At 36.6% G+C, this 19,230-nt stretch overlaps 1 protein-coding gene across 3 annotated transcripts; it reads right to left on the reverse strand.

Annotated features, from left to right (window-relative positions):
- Window positions 1-727: 727 nt before the first annotated feature.
- LOC127517349 (interleukin-17 receptor B) lies at window positions 728-18,011 on the reverse strand. Of its 3 annotated transcripts, none has more exons than XM_051902824.1 (12): window positions 17,968-18,004; window positions 17,752-17,847; window positions 17,656-17,677; window positions 17,439-17,561; window positions 13,949-14,064; window positions 13,427-13,553; window positions 11,105-11,262; window positions 10,726-10,794; window positions 7,241-7,304; window positions 7,074-7,154; window positions 3,294-3,557; window positions 728-1,837 (listed from the first exon to the last, which is right to left on the reverse strand). In XM_051902824.1, the coding sequence occupies exons 2-12, from the start codon at window positions 17,836-17,838 to the stop codon at window positions 1,452-1,454; spliced, it is 1,497 nt and encodes a 498-aa protein (XP_051758784.1). In that variant the 5' UTR covers window positions 17,839-17,847; window positions 17,968-18,004; the 3' UTR covers window positions 728-1,451. The 3 variants fall into 3 exon arrangements, with proteins under 3 accessions (XP_051758784.1, XP_051758782.1, XP_051758783.1); XM_051902822.1 differs by having other exon boundaries at window positions 17,439-17,564; window positions 17,968-17,994; XM_051902823.1 differs by having other exon boundaries at window positions 17,752-18,011.
- Window positions 18,012-19,230: the final 1,219 nt, after the last annotated feature.

Consider the following 19,230-nt stretch of genomic DNA (forward strand, 5'->3'; position numbering starts at 1 on the left):
CAGCTCCAGCGATTGTAAAGAGGGCGTTCTTTGACCACTTTCTATATATAATTTAATCACCATTTTAATAACATTAGTTTCATCCTACTAAGAGAAACAATGTGAAGTTGACTGTTTAGTCACTGGTTTGATTTACTGACACATAGACAAAGAACATCTGACTGTACTTCAATCATTAATATCAGATCAGGCATCAGAATTAACAAAGTTAGTGACATGTTGTTGCATTACTGTCGAGTCCATATCGTTAAAGTCTGTTTGCAAAGTCTGTTTGCAAAGCCTGCGCCGAAATGCGATTGATTTACCAAAGAATCCACAGTGAAATGTACCGAATACAAATAAATAAAGCTCAACTGAGACATTCACATTGTTGAAAATAAATAACCATATTCCTAGGATTAGGATCCTTTGAAAGGTAATGTTATTTTAGTCCTGTATTGCTCTTCTCTCCTCCTCATCTCACTAACACACCAGTGGGTGGGGCTAACGTTGCAATGATGAAGTAGGTATTGATTTCTTCTGTGGAAGCGGCGTTTCACCTATCTATGATCGACACATTCCAGGATCAATCGTTCACTGGGCCTGGTGTCAATAAAAGCTTTTATTGGACTAATAAGGAAGTTTTCAGATGACCTCCTACATATCAGAAGCTCAAGGAAAAGTTGATTTCTCAGTTCATGACCCCTTTAATTTACCAACAGCATGATACAAATCATATTACTATAACAACAGAAAGAAAGGCTTTTATTCATTTTTATCAAAGATATTACTTGCATAATTTGTTAAATGTGTAAGGTCAGTTTTAAGCAAATGAATAACACTTTTACAGACTAGACATCTAAAGGAAACAACATGAAATAATAAGGTGACAAAAGGCAATGCAGTATATTAATAAAACTCGAACTAAATGGCAAGCAGCAGAAATGATTTATCTTGATTTACTTGATATATATGAATTGGCACATCTTTTAGGAAGGGATAGGGATATACTAACATTGTCTATACATTGTTCATGGAATGTTTTTTTTCCCCCTGTATCATTTTAGTTGGACGTTCATCTAACATTTTTTAAATGTTACTAGTTTCAGAACATTCAGAGAACATTCAAAAGTCACAAAATGGAATGTTCCCTTAACGTTCGCACAACCAAGAAAATTTTTTTTAAAAAAACATTTGTAAAACTAAACATTCAGAGAAATATTCAGAAATAACATTTTCATAACTTAATGGGAACGTTAGCAAAATGTTCTATGAACATTTTTGTTAGCTGGGAGTCCTGCAGAGTTTAGCTCTAATCCTAATCAAACACAGCTGAACCAGCTAAAGAAGGTGTTCACCGTTACTTGGGTGTGTTTGATCAGAGCTGGAACTGAAGTCTGCTGGAAGAAGGACCATCAGGAGCATCTTTTCTGGACAAATGTAATGAAAAAAAAAAAAAAACAAGGCGCGTATTATAGCAAGAATTCAGATTTTTCATCCAGGCTGTTGGCTTCAGCACAGGTTGGAAAGTCTGTATTGATTTCCATGTGCTTCAAGGCATTTTTGAAGTAGAAGGACCTGAAGCAGGTCAGCAGCGCCAGGCTCTTGATCTCTCCACCCGACAGCTGTTGATGGAGCCGTTCCAAGTCTCGGGGCAGAACGAAGGTCCTGCATCCTTTCAGCTCAGTTTGCACGCCCTTGTTGTCGTGGTCCAGGTTGATGACCCAGAACTTGTCCCGGCCGTGCGGGTCATGGGCAGCGCTGGACACTAGGTTGAGGGTCAGGGCGAAGAGATTGCTGGCAGACGCTGAAACAGTGTCATCAGTCATGCCAGGAGCTAGGTTTGATTTAAGGTCGTCTGCAAAGGGAAGCATTCATAGAAGAAAATGAAGAGTGTTTTCAATGTCTTTTCTTTATATGACCTGGAGTTTATCAATAATTTCCTATTATTGAGAGACAAACATTTTCAGAAAATCTGTGCAATCATGGGCAGTCTGGGTTGGTTGCATATATAATTTATAATATATATAATATATATATAATAATTTACTGTTAATACTATAGTAAGTGTATGTAACATGTAACTGTAAAATAAAGTGTTACAGAATTATAAAACATTTATAATACATTTGGGTTTTATTGAAATTAAAATATACTTTCTAAAATGCTAATGTATAAAAAAAGACCATACAAAATGAAAGACATTCCATTCATTTATCAGATGTATTTGTATAATAATGACTCTTGATGACACGCGAACACAACTCAAGAGCAGGATTTGACTTATTTCACCATGAAAGAAGGAAATGATTCAGATTTCATTACACAAAATGAACAGGTTCTCAGTCTTAGAAAACGAGCTGAACTGCTCATAAGACACTGTTACCAAATTCATCAAAAACTCAAATTATGCTATTTATATTCCTGTTGAAGCAAGATGCCAAAAACATGGCTTCTTCCTAACAGTCATATCCCAATTACTGAAGACTAATTTCAAAGCAAGGGATTGCGCACAAATAATTAGGCTACATTTTAAAAAGTATAATTGGGTATATGACAAAATGTGTGTGTGTGTGTGTATATATATATATATATATATATATATCTCGCCTAGGCCTATATATATAAAGGGATAATTTTACTAAAAGTGTAATTATTTTTATTTCATGAAAAAATCAAAAATAAAGATCAAAAATAAGATAAGTATTTTATTCACAAAGGCTTGTCCGGTTCATATTTAAAGCTTGTTTGCATGCAATAAAAAATAAAAAAAGGTATTTGGGACTTTTTAACTTTCTCAGAATTGCCCGTTTATATGTCGCAATTCGGATTTTATAACGCACAATATTTTTCGGACTTTATAACTTGCAATTTTTCCCTCGTAATCCCCTCACAAAGTTTATATCTCACAAGTCTGTCTTTTTTTTTTTTTTTTTTTCTCAAAACTGGCAACGGCAAGTTTTAAAGGTCAAATTCTGAGATAAACTCACAGTTCTGTGAAAAGAAAGTCAGAATTGTGAGATAAAAAGTCGCAATTTACCTGGTTTTAATTTTTGTTTTTTATCCCACGGTGGAAAATTCACAAAGTGCATTTTGTCCACAAAATGTTTTTGCACATTTCTTTTTGTGATTGGGCACATCATGAAATGCATATTCCGTTGAAATATTAACTGGATGAAATGCATTTTGTGACATGCTCGGTATATTTTGTTCATGAAAGGCGTTTTGTGTAATCCACAAAATGAAGAATACATTCACCACAACATCTGAGCCAAATACATTGGTGCCGACAGAAAAACAACAAAGTCTGGTACCAGTCTCTGTGCGTTGAGGCGGTAAGATGATCAGGACTCGGTCAGCGAGGTCGGCCTGTGTGTGGAGCCAGCGGAGCGGCCCTTGTTCGGCTAGACTTCCTCTCTCCCACACGTCAATGACGACAGTTACACCACCGCGACTCTGCAGGAATTGAGTCAGGAGCATCACAGCGCGCTGAAACACCCCGTCTACTGCAGGATACACCACCAACACCCGCACGGACGGGCCGCGCTTCGAGCCACGAACCCACCGGAGGATTTGACCTGGAAGAGGACGAATGAGATGGGAATGACTAACTAAAAGACTACTGCTAATATCTCTGCTCTATATGTGACCTGGAGATATGTCCACGATACCTGTAGTTAAAACATTATTTACCCTAACGGAAATACTGAAATACTGGACTGGTCAAGACACATTTATCATAAAACATTTGGTCACACTTCACATTAGGTGGCTTTAACAACTATGTACTAACATTAAATACCTACAAGACTATTTACTGTGCAACTACATGTTGTTCTGTAAAATTCCCACATTTATTGCTAACGAGCTTGAGGTATGGTTTAGAAGTAAAGGTAGGGTTAGGATTATAAATCTTAGAGTTAGATTTTAGGTTAATGGTTGGGTTGGTTAGGGGTAAAATGAACAGTGTAACTACAAATATTAATTAAATACAAGTACTTTAAATGTGATTACAATGCACCAACATGTATGTACATAATAAGTATTTTGGATCAAATGGTCCATAGTAGGTAAGGCCACCTGATATAAAGTCTGACCCATTATTTTTTTGAAATTGTATTTTCTCAATTTAAATCCATTCATGCACAGTTTGGAACTGAACAGTGAATGAAAGTACAGGTTATGACTGGATAGGAAAGATCACTTGAGATGTTAAACCACTGTAAGAATATCATTCAAGTGTATGCATGACATTCTTTCTTTTGTGGAATATAATCATATTTTGTCTCAATCATATTGGAATGTCTCACTGTAAAACCTAACAGTGAAATTAAATTAAATGAGTCTGTTCCCCGAACTAGTAATTAATAAACCCCCGAACCAGTTTAAGGGTAATAATTTAAATGATGTCCAACAAATAAAAAACAGATTACCGGTAAACAAATTATAAAGCTCAGTTTGCTGAATCCTTTCTATAAAAACACTTTTTGTAAATGATATGATCACAGATCATAAACTAGACTAAAACTAGATGATTACTTTACTTAGTCTACCCCCAGTCTTAATTGTTTAATTGTTGGTGATTTTAATATCCTTGTAAAGAAAAAGGTTAGACAACACGTGTCATCATACTTAAGATCTAATATTGTCACATGGAATCGATGTTGATGGCGTTGAAATTCTGCAGCAAAGCAACGACATCTCAGATCATTATCTAGTCTCGTGTATACTCCATTTAGCTAAGGCTGCAAAACAAACTCCCTGTTACAAATATGGTATCACTTCTACCACTAAAGACTTTATAAATAAACTTCCTGATTAATTTAGCCTAGAAGAACTCAATGTTGCAACAGAATCTTACTATCTAACAGAAACCAACTCTCTTTTCCAGCATTTTAGACACCGTTGCTTCTTTGCACTTAAAGATGATTAAGGAAAATAGTCAGACACCATGGTATAATGAGCAAACTCTGCTCAAGAGAGCAGACCAAAAAATGAAAACAAAACTGGAGTTTTTTTGCATTTCGTGGAAGGACAGTGTTACCGCATACTTAAAGGAATAGGCTCATTTTCCAACTCCCCTAGAGTTAAGCAGTTGAGTTTTACCGTTTTCGAATCCATTCAGCCGATCTCCAGGTCTGGCGGTACCACTTTTAGCATAGCTTAGCATAGTTCATTGAATCTGATTAGACCGTTAGCATCTCGGTCAAAAATGTTTTTACTGTTTTTATTTTTTTACTGTTTATTGCCTCATGAAGGCCTATGGGGTGCCCTGGGGGAAACGCTTCCCAAACATCCGATCATCGCTTGGTTTGATTTGTCCTCTTCTAGTCACTTCACTTCATGGATGTACGGGAAGGCCTTAGAGACTACAGCAAATTGTTTAGCTATACAGCATACATAGGAAAGAGACTGTGAACAAGAGGAAGGTATTACGGACTGGGAAAAAATGTGGCAGAACATTTTTACTTCATCTAGAAATCCCAATCACCAAATGATCCATTATAACTTCTGTCACAGAACTTATTGGACCCCACTCAAAAGATATCGTATTGACTCCACTTTTAATCCCTTCTGTGATAAATGTCCTGACCAACAACTTGGATCCTTTTTCCATATGATGTGGGAATGTGAAAAAGTTCAAAAATTTTGGAAGGAGGTATGTGCTATTTTATCAAAAATGCTTGAATGTCCTATACCGATGAAAGTATAGGCTCCCTATTAAACATCACATGCATTTTAAAATCTTGCTAATTACTTACGAAGCACTAAATGGTTTGGCTCCTCAGTACTTGAGTGAGATCTTAACACATTATAGTCCTTCACGTCTATTGCGATCTCAAAATTCTGGCCAATTGATAATACTTAGAATAGCAAAATCAACTGCAGGCAAGAGATCCTTTTCCTGTTTTGCACCCAAACTCTGGAACAGTATTCCTAGCCTTGTTCGGGAAGCAGACACACTTTGTCAGTTTAACCTGTCATTCACAACACATCACATTTCTATAATTCAAATCCGTTAAAGGATTGTTAGGCTACAAAAAATTAGGCCAACCGGAACCGGAAATGCTTATTTCCCTTAACATCTGATGTACTTGTTACATCGTAAGAAGAATGGCATCTACGCTAATATTAGTCTCCCTTTTTATGAGGCTACCATAGTCAGGCGTATTCGGTCCGTATCCAGATCAGATGGTGGACCTGCGCCTAGATACAACCACAAAGCAGCCCTGAATGTCAGCACCCTGTGAAGGCCTTGTTGACACGACAGCCATCGGCACAGATCTTCTACAAAGACCACAAGAACCAGACAAGTCCTCTGCACAGACACTATGACCAGCTTTGTCTCCATCCTGGCATGATAAATCCGATCTTCAAGCAAAAGGAACTGGATGAAATATGTATGTGTGAGTCCCAAGCCATGTAATGTGGTGGGTTGGGAAAAGACCTGGCAACCTACCCCGGAAAAGTCATTGCCAAGAAAATTCATGGACAATCTCTCGTGAATGGCAAGAGATGGCCACAGAGTCCCCAAGAGTCGGATACGACTGAAATGGTAATAGATAGATAGACTTGACTGACTTTCCAATCAATTCCCCATGGGCAAAATCAAGCATCGTCCTACATTTGTTCATGTTCTAGAAGCCGTTTCACTCGGATATACAGCACAATAGGGAAGAAAAGACTACCACAACTTCTGTTTCATGCCAACTTTAAAATGAATAATTTGCAACAGATTTCTAGCTCCCAGCATGCTTTGCGTCAGACTGAATAAGGAGAATGAATGTTGAAATTAAGTGTTATTGTGTTTTTCATCTTTGAGTTTAACTTCCTTTTTTTTTGAGTTCTGCCAACTTACTAGAGTTTACTTTTTTTTTTTTTTTTTTTGTCCATACAATGGAAGCCAAAGGGCACAAAAACTTGTAATCTAGTAACCAATGATATTCAAAATGTCTTCCTTTGTGTTCCACAAAAGAATCTGGTTTAGTCAGCTTTGCTATCCCACCAGGAAACTGGCTCTGGGTACCGGTTCTCCCCATACCTGTGTATAAAGGTGTGAAAGCAGGTTTTAAATCATTTTATTGTTCACTTACACATGATGCAGCAGCAGAGAAGCACCAAAAAGAAAAGAAGCCCCAGTATGTATCCAGCACCAATGGCCAACCCAGACCTGTCTGAAACAGAAAATCCCAAGAGTAACCAGACAAATGTTCTGAACAGATAATGTGTAAAATGAGTAGATGAATTATGGGATACTCACTCGTACACTTCACATCATGCCAAACTGAACTTCCATGCTGACAGTTTTCAAAGTTAGGTGTTATCTGCCATTATATAATGCCAGACCAATGTTAATTAAAAAGTCCTTTAAAATGACTCAAATCAGGTTTTATGTGTTCAAAAGAGCATTATTTTTTATAGTATATTTATGTTTTTTGTCTTTATTTTGACAGGACAGGCAAGGAGAGACAGAAAGTGAAAGGAAAGGAGAAAATGGGTCAGTTTTCCTACAGAGAATATGTCTTGAAATTAACTTTTTTTCTTCTTACTCATTGACCTATATCCAGCAAATTAAAAGTAAAAAGTTATAATAAAAAGTTAATTCCTATTACCTTTCGAAGTGGAACTCTACGCTGCGTCCTCAGTTTGAATGCTTTGCGTGTGCCGGTGTTAGAAGCATGTGTGTTATACGGCAAATTTAATTGGCTATCGCAGTTAGGAGTTGTGTGTCATATGTCTAGGAGAGGATCATGCGCGGTCAGCCCATGTGACCGCTTCACAGTGAGGAAGCTTCACTCCCGATCCTTTCTTAAAGGGATAGTTAACCCAAAAATGAAAATTTGAAGTTTATCTGCTTACCCCCAGGGCATCCAAGATGTAGGTGACTTTGTTTCTTCAGTAGAACACAAATGATGATTTTTAACTCCAACCGTTGCGTTCTGTCAGTCGTATAATGCATGTCAATGGGAACACAATCTATGAGAGTAAAAAAAACATGCACAGACAAATCCAAATTAAACCCTGCGGCTCGTGACGACACATTGATGTCCTAAAACACAAAACGATCGGTTTGTGTGAGAAACCGAACAGTATTTATATCATTTTTACCTCTAATACACCACTATGTCCAACTGCCTTGAGCGCACGCACGGCATCTGGTGCGTGAGGTGTGTACTCGCTCTGGCGTAGTTTAAAGGATTAGTCCACTTTCAAATAAAATTTTCCTGATAATTTACTCACCCCCATGTCTTCCAAGATGTTCATGTCTTTCTTTCTTCAGTCGAAAAGAAATTAAGGTTTTTGATGAAAACATTCCAGGATTATTCTCCTTATAGTGGACTTCAATGGACTCTCCAAACGGTTGAATGTCAAAATTACAGTTTCAGTGCAGCTTTAAACGATACCAGACGAGGAATAAGGGTCTTATCTAGCGAAACAATTGGTCATTTTCTAAAAAAATACAACTGGATATGCTTTATAAACACAAATGATCGCCTTGCACATGCTTCCGCTTTCTGTATTCTTCAAAAAGCTTATGCTGTATGTCCTACGCCTTCCTTATGCAATTTAAGGAATGAACGCGGCGCCAGTTTTTTCCGTAAGTAGAATAGGGAAGGCGTAGGACATACAGCGTAAGCTTTTTGAAGATACGGAAAGCGGAAACACGTGCAAGGCGATCATTTGTTTTTATAAAGCATATACAGTTGTATTTTTTTTAGAAAAGGACAGATCGTTTCGCTATATAAGACCCTTATTCCTCGTCTGGTATCGTTTAAAGCCCTTTGAAGCTGCACTGAAACTGTAATTTTGGCCTTCAACCGTTTGGAGAGACCATTGAAGAATAATCCTGGAATGTTTTCATCAAAAACCTTAATTTCTTTTCGACCAAAGAAAGAAAGACATGAACATCTTGGATGACATGGGGGTGAGTAAATTATCAGGAAAATTTTATTTGAAAGTGGACTAATCCTTTAAACTACGCCAGAGTGCGTACACACCTCACGCACCGGATGTCGTGCGTGCGCTCAAGGCAGTTGGACATAGTGGTGTATTAAAGGTAAAAAATGATATAAATACTGTTCGGTTTCTCGCACAAACCGATCGTTTTGTGTCTTAGGACATCAATGTGTCGTCACGAGCCGCAGGGTTTAATTTGGATTTGTCTGTGCATGTTTTTTTGACTCTTATAGATGGTGTTCCCATTGACAAGCATTATACGACTGACAGACTGCAATGGTTGGAGTTAAAAATCATCATTTGTGTTCTACTGAAGAAACAAAGTCACCTACATCTTGGATGCCCTGGGGGTAAGCAGATAAACATCAAATTTTCATTTTTGGGTGAGCTATCCCTTTAAGCATCACTCGCTAGCTCTCCCGGTCTCAGGTCTTCCGATCTGGCAGAGAGCATGTTGTTGGCCTGATCTAGTTCTAAAGAACCAGATGTGATGAGAGTTGAGGTGGACATGCTGAGTGCGTCCATCTCCTCCCTGGCCCATCTTATGAGGAGTTGGTTGATGTAATGACCCCTTGCTACAGCCAAATTAAACCTAGATTGCCCAGACAGCAGGTGACCTCGAGCCGGATCCGTTTACAAACCGGCAAATCCGCGTTACTGTCACATCCGTTTCACTGCTCTAATACAGATCCAGTCTGGGCCCGGGATTTAGTGGGTGGGAACAGCAGTCGCAAAATAGATTCGGGCCGCATCCGTGGAAACGAACGTGCGTTTTTTCTGGAGTTTTACAAGACGAGACAGCAACAGTCGGTATCGTACCTCAAAAACTTCACCAAGATAAGCCACACAGAGTGGTCAAACTGTTCTACTAATGAATTAATTTCTTACTGATTATGTTGTGTACTCGTTTGTGTACCCACTTGTGTACTCTGCTTGGAGCTTTTTTAGATCGGTACTGAATCATAATGTTAGCTAACTCTTGTTATCAGAAGGCATGCTAACAAACATGAAGACGGTCAGTGGCCTGTTGGTATACGTAATTGACAATTTCTGTTATTTTTTTTCTGTTAAAGTTTGCTGCGTGATAAAGTTAGTGACTGGCTAGCATTAATTAAGTTCATGCTTAAGCTAGTAACCCTGGTTTATTTCCTATAATTTGCCAACTCTCTGACCCACTGTCCTGGAGAGGTCAGTGGAGAAAGAGGAATCTGCCCGAGGTAGACTGGATGAGTGATTCCCCACTCCAGTCCCACTCAAATATGAAAGGGCTCGCTGAACACGGGATTACGAGAAAGCTCGCAAGTGAATCTTCAACTCGGGGCAATCTTGCTCCCAGTGCGACGTCCACTCGATTGCTGCCATGATTGCCATGGAGAGGCATTTAACCTTTTGGGGTTAAATGCCTCTCCATTGGATGTGGAAATATAATAGGTCTGTTTGCAGTGGTTGTTCCTCATGCAATCTATATCAAACATGGATCCTTGGAGAATTTAGAAGCATGAGCTCTTTCCAGCATTGAGCTGGGAGGTTGAGGATTAATTTTTGTTATGACTGTTCACTTCTTGGTTTGACCATCAGACTATTGCATTAGTATTGGCTCAGGTATCATCCTTCCCTGAGCCTGGGAAGCTTTTATATGAAATAAGTGGCAGCACATTTGCTCCACCCCTTTCAATTGATTGCCTCTGGCTTATGGCGATAAATATTGTGTTAAGTCGTGTGTTACCTCAATGGTGTTTTGTATTGTTTTGTGCACCTTCTATATATTAGATCTGATTTTATATTCACCCATATTGTAAGGCCTTCACAGGGACCTATGTATTCCAGTTCCACTTGACATTTTCCTACTTTGCATCCCTGTAGAGACAACAAACAAATATGAAGGAATGACAGAACAGGCAGAAAAAATGTTTTACTACACCAGCAGATTTTTTCACTTTTTTTACTTGTTTATACTTAAAACAAGTGAAAAGAATCGTAAAGTATATATGCATATATATTCTTTGAAAACTAGTCTTTATATCTTATGCTGTATGGGTTTTCAAGTAAATTTATTTAAAAAGATTTTTAGATATTTTATTTATTTACTTATTTTCCTGTGGGTTGCAGTGTTGTTTGTGCTTGAAATTCATTTTAGCATGAAATGAAATGTTGAAGAGGAACATACCCCTTTTCTCTCAACAGTTTTTAGTAAATCTTCTTTTTCATCACTTTGTTTTGTCAGTTCGATGGTGTATCTGTCTGCCGCAGAGCTTGCATTGAAGGTCACCACTATTTTATCATCATGAAGGACTGAATAAATCTGAGCGTTCCATCGGACTTTAGCTGGGAAATCAATCAAACAGGAAGAAGAACAGTCAGTCCCCAAAACACTGAAAAGGTATTAAAAGTATTAAAGTGGAGTGTGTGTCAGTCTGAAGTGTTTGTGCTCCAGACATGAATGATTCCTCAAATGAAGTGTCTTGCTGAAAAGAGATGTGCTGTTATTTTAAAAACTGATCAGATGCACAAATTTAAGCTGCTGGATAAAACAAGTGGAAAAAGTCCCACAGACGTACATTGAAGGAGAAACCCGAGCCATGTCTTGATACCAGAGCTGTGTGTGAAATTCATGTCAGGTGTCAGATATTTTGTACTGATGTCTGAAACTATATTGAAGATTACCTAGTCTAGAGCGCTCATTGAATCTCATGATGCATGTAACACAATTAGTTTGCATGTTCTCCTCATGTTGCTGTAAGTTTATATTTTAATTATACTGTATATTGTTTTAAAATTAAATATATTGGGCTTTGCCATGGGCTTTGTACTGGGCTGGTTCCACGCTGGTTCCATACGCCTACCATGAGTATAACAATGAATACAGCCATAGTAAAAAAAAAAAAAAAAAAACAAACAAACAAACAAAAAAAAAAAATGCAAAGACAGAGTTAAGCGTGGCATGTGTGGGGCGGCCGGTGATGGGTGTGGATTTTGGGACTCTGGGCCCCGCAGCACCTCACCTTGATGGCCCGTTGCAACATGACGCTGACGGGGGTCTAACCTATGCCGTGGCCATGGAGGGATCACTACTATTACTATTTTTATTTGTCCTCTTCCTGATCCTTTTACCTCACCCTCATTCCGGATGAAATGAATATATTCGTTAATATGGTTATCATTACTACTATTACTAATACTATTATTACTATTTGTGTTTTCTTATTAATTGAATTTATCATTATTATTATTATTATTATTGCTATTACTATTGCTATTGTCACCCTCCTCATCCTCCATTCTCCAGCATATGCAAAATAAAGGGGCGGGGCCTGGTTGAGTTAGTTAGTAGTGTGTTTAAACTTGCGGTTATGGTAAGGGGCGGGTTATTTTTAAAACACACGAAGCGCTTGGCCAATCACAACACACTGCTCCAGCCGACCAATCAGAGCACACTGTGCTTTCCAGAAGGAGGGGCTTCATAGAGACAGGAACTAAACAGAGCGTTACTGACAGACTGGGAAGAGAGGAGCTGCAACAATGAAGAATATGAGGAAAATAATCAACATTCAAGCATGAAAACCTGCTCTAGTAGAGCACGAAAACAACATCAAGACTTTGTAAAAGAGCATAACAGCGAACACAAATTTGAACATTATATTACAACAATATAGTACCTAATTAACAAATGCATACATTAACACTACTAAAGATAATAATGGCAGTATTTAAGATAACATGGTTTATTTACACATGATTAGAAGTTTGATTTGCTTTAAGCCATTTCTTTCATTTTTATTTAAATAACTTGTACTCTCTCTTAATTCAATTGGTAAAGTATTCTAATAATGTAATTTTATAATAATTTTTGGCATGCTTTTGAAATTATAAATGAGAGTCTTAAATAACCCCTAGTTAAAATCAGAGACGACCTTGAGCTTTTCTCCTTTAACAAATACATCAGGATGGGGAGTCACTGTAGATTTTTGTAAGATCATACAAACAGCTTATATTCGAATGTAGATATGAATTACTTAATTATTTGCTGGTTGTTTGTTTTTAGCTTGCACATAAAGAACTGTGTCATCACAGACAGAGTAAAATCAGGCAAATCATATATAACCCCCTATATATAAACTGAACAGAATAGGGCCCAAAACTGAACCTTGAGGAACTCCAATATTACATGTTGATTGACTATTACCAACACATACACTTTTCTTCCTGTTTCATAAATATGAATTCATCCATTTAATGGCATTAAAAGAAAAATTAGAAGAGTGTGAGCTTTGAAAGGAGTACCTTGTGGTTCACAGTATTGAAAGCCTTCTTTAAATATATAAAAAAAAACCTGCTCCTATTGTCACGTTCATGTTTTCAAACACAGCTCAGAATATCATATATTTCAGCTGAAGTGTCTGTAGATCTCAAAATGAAAAATATTTTTGAGGAAATAATAAAACATCACACTACATAGAACAGAGACGATGAAATGAAGATGAAAACTGACCTGTGTTGAAAGACTTCATATATTTGTCTCCCGTTCCATCTGGTGGTGGTGGAAGGTTGTAGGCCCAGATGTTATATGTGGTTGAAGGACAAATGGGTAAATTTGACACAGTGAAATTGAACCACAACTGTCAATCAAGAAAAAAGTTAGGTTAGTTATATATCAGTGTTTTCTGTGATGCTCGATGTCCTTTGACTGGCACTGTGATGTTGTAGTAAAGGCACTGATGACTGTCTAATGATATTAACATGAGGCTCTCATCTTAAGTTTGTTTTCTGATCCATCTTCATAAGGCTTTCCAGACAAACAAATTATGTTCTTCCTCAGTATTTTTGTCTTGTTTTTCAGTAAAATATTTGAGTAATAAAATATTTTTTTTGTAGTAAAGTTGTCTAACGGTTATACAGTAGTGTCATGAATCAATGTTTTTCTTTAATCTAAAGCATTTAAAATAGATTTCTTTTTTAGGCATCTTCCCCATTCTGTTATGAAATACGCAGTGTGTGATCGGCATATATTTACCTGTTGTAGAGCATCGAGATTGATTTGCTTCAAGGTAAATGGAGGCTGGTATTCACATCTATATTTTAAATCTGAAGTAACCTGTATCCATGTGCTTGTAAGAGTGTGAATGGTACCTAAGAAGACAATGTTCAAAAATAATTTATACAAGTACAATGTACAACTCAGTCTAAGATATTAAGTAAACATTAATACCCATTTTTATACCTTTTTTTTTTTTCTTTTTTGAAAGAAAAAAACAATGTGAAAAACGTGTGTGTGTGTGTGTGTGTGTGTGTGAAGTAGAGGTCTTCTTGGGTCCTAAAATCTGTACCCGATCTAAATCACTTCTTAGTTTTTAAATTATTTATTTTTTAAAAAACCTGACCCGAAACAGAACACTCTGACCAGATAAAATTAGATCTGAGTCCAACCCAACAGCATTTATTTTCGAACCCGACTGGACCCGAACATGTCCTGCTGACTAATTTGGCCGCTGCTCCATTACTTTCATTTATTTATTTACTTAATATATTATTTCTTCATTATTGCCTGCCCGATGGATAGGCCTGCCATTTATTTTGGCTTTCAGTTGTGACCAGTGGATTGGTAAGCTAAATGTTATAGCTCGATAAAAATTAAATCAATAGCCTAAAAAATCATGAATTTGCTAGTGTTGTCTGCAAAGCTCACCAGCAACATCACCAGCAAACAAAAAAGAAAAGCCCTGCATGAACATGTGTCGTAACGAAGCGAGTGGCTTTTCCTGATGGATCTCATAGCTATAAGATGAATTTCTGTGTGTGAGGTTACAAACTTTTGTTCCTTTACTACGTGCGTTTCTCAAAAAATGCATTTAACACGAACACGCAAGTACGTGCTGAAGTGCTGACAGCAACATAGTGTCGGCCCAGATCCGGCCCACATCTGGTACATGTGGACACTATGTTGCTGGGTAACCTCATTACTTCCTATAACTTTTGCCATAATATTATTTACCTTTAAATTTATTATTTTAAATTTTAGTTTTGGAACCGAACCAGCTCGGGTGAGAAGTGTTTGTCATGATCCTTCTGAATCATTATTCAGCATCTTCTCTAATCACTACTGTGCTTTTGACTCTCAGAAACACATCAAACATCTCATCTCTGTCTCATCCTGCTGTCATTTCAAACAGGAAGTCAATGTTATCTTCAAAAGGCTGAGCTGATCTCCATTTCCTCCTTCTCAGGACTGTTGGTAACTCAAGAATTCTACTTCACAGACATTCTACAAAAACCTGAAAAACTGAAAAACCTTACATGCAGTAACAAGCAAGCTAACTGATGTCAAATGTACATGCAAAATATTTTAACAATCAAGTTTCAATTGCTTTTTACTAACAAAACCATCTTGTGCCAAATAAGACCAAAAATCTAAATAAATGTATATAATACAAAACTTTTAAACACACAAAATACAACTGACATTAATCACTTCTGGTTTTAAATGTTAATTAATATTGGCAATCTATATCAAATTAATCTTAATTTCCAGGCTTTGTTTAAAACCCTTAATCGGTCCCTGGGGTCCAGCTGACCCCGCTGACAGTTTCCTTCGTTTTTAAAAAGGGTTCCCTTCATCTCAGGGGCATGAGACTCTGTAACTTTTCCTAAATAATCTGTCTAAACATGCACAAAAAATCTGGGCTTGATTTGGTTGTTCTAAAGGTGTGTAAAAAAAAAAAATCACCGATTTAGTCCCTCGGGGTCAGATTGACCCCACATTGAAAATGAATGGGAAAATTAAAAAATTAACTTTTTTTTTTTCATTTCATTTGTCAAAAAAAATAAATAAATCCAGAATAAATCTGAAATGTTCTACATTTTAATAAAGGTCTGGTCCTAGACCATAAACACACATATCTCATACACACACACACACAAACACACACATGTGTGTGACTGCAACAGAGGTCATTTTTATAGAAATTGGCAAATAAAATCAACAAAACTGGCAAAAATCTAAAACAAATTTACATGTAAATAAAGGTCTGGTCCTTGACCATAAACAAAGTGGAACGAATGTTCTATCTCATACACACACAAACATACACACACATAAACACAAACACACACACACACACACACACACACACACACACACACGTGTGTGACTGCAACAGAGGGCATTTCTGTAGAAATTGGCAAATAAAATCAACAAAACTGGCCTAAATATGAAAAATATTATATGTAAATAAAGGTCTGGTCCTAGACCATAAACACAAAGTCGAACGAACTTTCTATCTCATACACACACAAACACACACATGTGTGTGACTGCAACAGAGAGCATTTTTATAGAAATTGGCAAATAAAATCAACAAAACTGGCCTAAATCTGAAAAATTTTACATGAAAATAAAGGTCTGGTCCTTGACCATAAACACAAAGTCGAACGAACGTTCTATCTCATACACACACACACACATGCACACACATAAACACAAACACACACACACGTGTGTGACTGCAACAAAAGGCATTTCTGTAGAAATTGGCAAATTAAATCAATAAAAACTGGCATAAATCTAAAAAATTTTACATGTAAATAAAGGTCTGGTCCTAGACCATAAACACAAAGTGGAACGAACTTTCTATCTCATACACACACACACACACACACACACACACACACACACACACACACACGTGTGTGACTGCAACAGAGAGCTTTTTCATAGAAATTGGCAAATAAAATCAACAAAACTGGCCTAAATCTGAAAAATTTTACATGAAAATAAAGGTCTGGTCCTTGACCATAAACACAAAGTCGAACGAACATTCTATCTCATACACACACACACACACACACACACACACACTCCCTATTGAGTCCCTATTGACCTCTATTGGATATTTGTGGTCATTGCACTTTCTTTCTTTCTTTAACTGTAATTCCTAAAGTTTTTCCACAAACCTGTAGATGGTAGTATTCTATCCCTAACACATAGAGCAATGTCCAAATACAGTTTAGATTTATTTAAAGTGATTTTTTCATTAAAAATAAATTTTTCATAAGCCAATTTATGACATGGTTAAGTAATTGTGCAGTAAATAGGTAAAACATACAAAATACAAAATATCCACAAAAACACAGCATAAATGCATAGATGAGAAGTAAATAAAAAAAATTATATATAGTTTATCATATAAAAAAAATGTATATTTCCTTATGCAATCGCTCTGTAAAAGTTTGGGGTCAATCTGACCCCAAGGGACTAAATCGTCGGTACAATTAAGGGACCTAATGTACCACAGTGGACTTAGTTTATTATGGGTGGGTTTCATTTTTGATAAATGGTCCATAATTCCAACAATTATCATTTCTTGTGAATTGAAAAAAACAAATATATCCACAAACAAGAAAACAGATGTACAGATGCATGACTGATCACACCCAAACCGAACTAAATAAAAAAACTGATTTAAAATTGAGTTAGTGTAATAAATGTAAGATGTGATGTCACTTACTATCGACTTTTATGGCCCATCTTATACTGAGTGAGGATTGAGATTCACTCAGTTCCGCAGACAGATCGTGTATGGGTGAAGGGTTAGACGTATGATGACTATACAGTTCTAGAGGGTCATCATCTGCTTAAAAAATAAATAAATAAAAACTGTTTTTTGAAAGAAAGAAAGAAAGAAAGAAAGAAAGAAAGAAATTTGTATGTTCTTGAACACTCACCTTCTTTGCGACATACAGGAACCTGTAATCAAGGATTTAATAAATTACTGATCAAAACATTTTTATTATTATTTCTGTTATGAGATTGTTACTTACTATACTGTGAGAACTGCTGTCAGAAGTTGTCCACTGGATTAATAAGATAAAAGCAGTGATTTCCCTCATGAGGTTCAGAAGATCCATCTGAACAGACTTAAATCAAAAACAATAGTCCAAGGCAAACTTCAGATTTTAATTATTAAAAAGTCTTTATTCAACTGTCTAATTCAAACAGAAAACTTAAAAAATTCACACAATGGACTGCAAACCCACGTGTTTTGGCAACAAACGCCTTCTTCGGGGTCCAACCTTGAATACAAGTTGAAATGAGCAGCGTCTCTGTTTTGTCTTTTCTCATGAAACGCCCACAAACCACATGAACACAACAACAGATTTACACAGCTCTGCTCACAGATCTCAGTTCCTGTCTGTCTGTCTATCTGTCTGTCTGTTTGTCTGTCTGTCTGTTTGTCTATCTATCTATCTATCTATCTATCTATCTATCTATCTATCTATCTGTCTTTCTGTCTGTTTGTCTTTCTTTCTGTCTGTCTGTCATCTGTCTGTCTGTCTGTTTGTCTGTCTGTTTGTCTATCTATCTATCTATCTATCTATCTATCTATCTGTCTTTCTGTCTGTTTGTCTTTCTTTCTGTCTGTCTGTCATCTGTCTGTCTGTCTGTTTGTTTGTTTGTCTGTTTGTCTGTCACAATTCTGAGAAAAAAGTCAGAATTGCCAGTTTATATAGATAGATGATATGGAGATAGATATAGTGATATGAACTCGCAATTCTGACATTTCTTTAAAAAAACAAAAAAACAACCATTCTAATCACCATGAAATCAAAATCGACAATCCCTTTTTTTTTTTTTTTTTTTTTTTTTTTTTTACAAAATGTTGCTATGTTTATTTTAAATGATCTATCCGTGCACATCATTATTTTTTTAGATTCATATCAAAAACATTAAACTCCAAAGGCCACAATAGGGAAGAAAAGACTGTCGCAACTTCCTGTTTCATGCTGACTTTAACTATATATGTGTTTATCAGCTTATGAAAAAGCTACTTGTGGTGAATTTTGTCATCAGCGTTATTATTGTGGATGTGGTACAGAACAGATTTTAGCAGAAGCGTGGCTTTGATAATTCAGTAGAAAAGGGTGGTTAGATTTACCGTTTTAAATGTTTTTTTTTTTTTTTTTTTTTTACAGTTTTTCTCAGTTGCTTTGGCACATTTCTCAAATCATCCTTAAAATTCACAAAACAGTATGTTCATTTCTCAAAACAATTCGTACAAACAGCACAACATATTGGATTACCTGCAAAAGCCTGTAACCTGCTCAAAATCATTAGTTCATCTCTCAAAAGCAAGTATTTATGTCAGTGAACGTATCAGTGCCATCAGAACGACAAGTCCTTGTGTCATTGCTCTCGAACAAGATAGTCAAAATGCTTAGCCATGTTGTCAATATAACAGTGATGAATATTTCAGATGTAAACAGTTTTTATGACAGTGATTGAAACTGCACAATCACTTT

This window comes from Ctenopharyngodon idella, chromosome 8 (genome assembly GCF_019924925.1).
Source record: "Ctenopharyngodon idella isolate HZGC_01 chromosome 8, HZGC01, whole genome shotgun sequence".
NCBI classification, from domain to species: Eukaryota; Metazoa; Chordata; class Actinopteri; order Cypriniformes; family Xenocyprididae; genus Ctenopharyngodon; species Ctenopharyngodon idella.

Bases quoted from the DNA above. Each gene is read 5' to 3' on its own strand.
- LOC127517349 (XM_051902822.1), bottom strand. From the start codon at position 17,838: ATGGATCTTCTGAACCTCATGAGGGAAATCACTGCTTTTATCTTATTA. The intron at 13,554-13,948 runs GTAAATATATGC...CTTGATTGACAG, and splicing joins ATCTCGATGCTCTACAACAG to TTGTGGTTCAATTTCACTGT. The intron at 7,155-7,240 runs GTGAGTATCCCA...TTTCTGTTTCAG, and splicing joins GCATGATGTGAAGTGTACGA to ACAGGTCTGGGTTGGCCATT.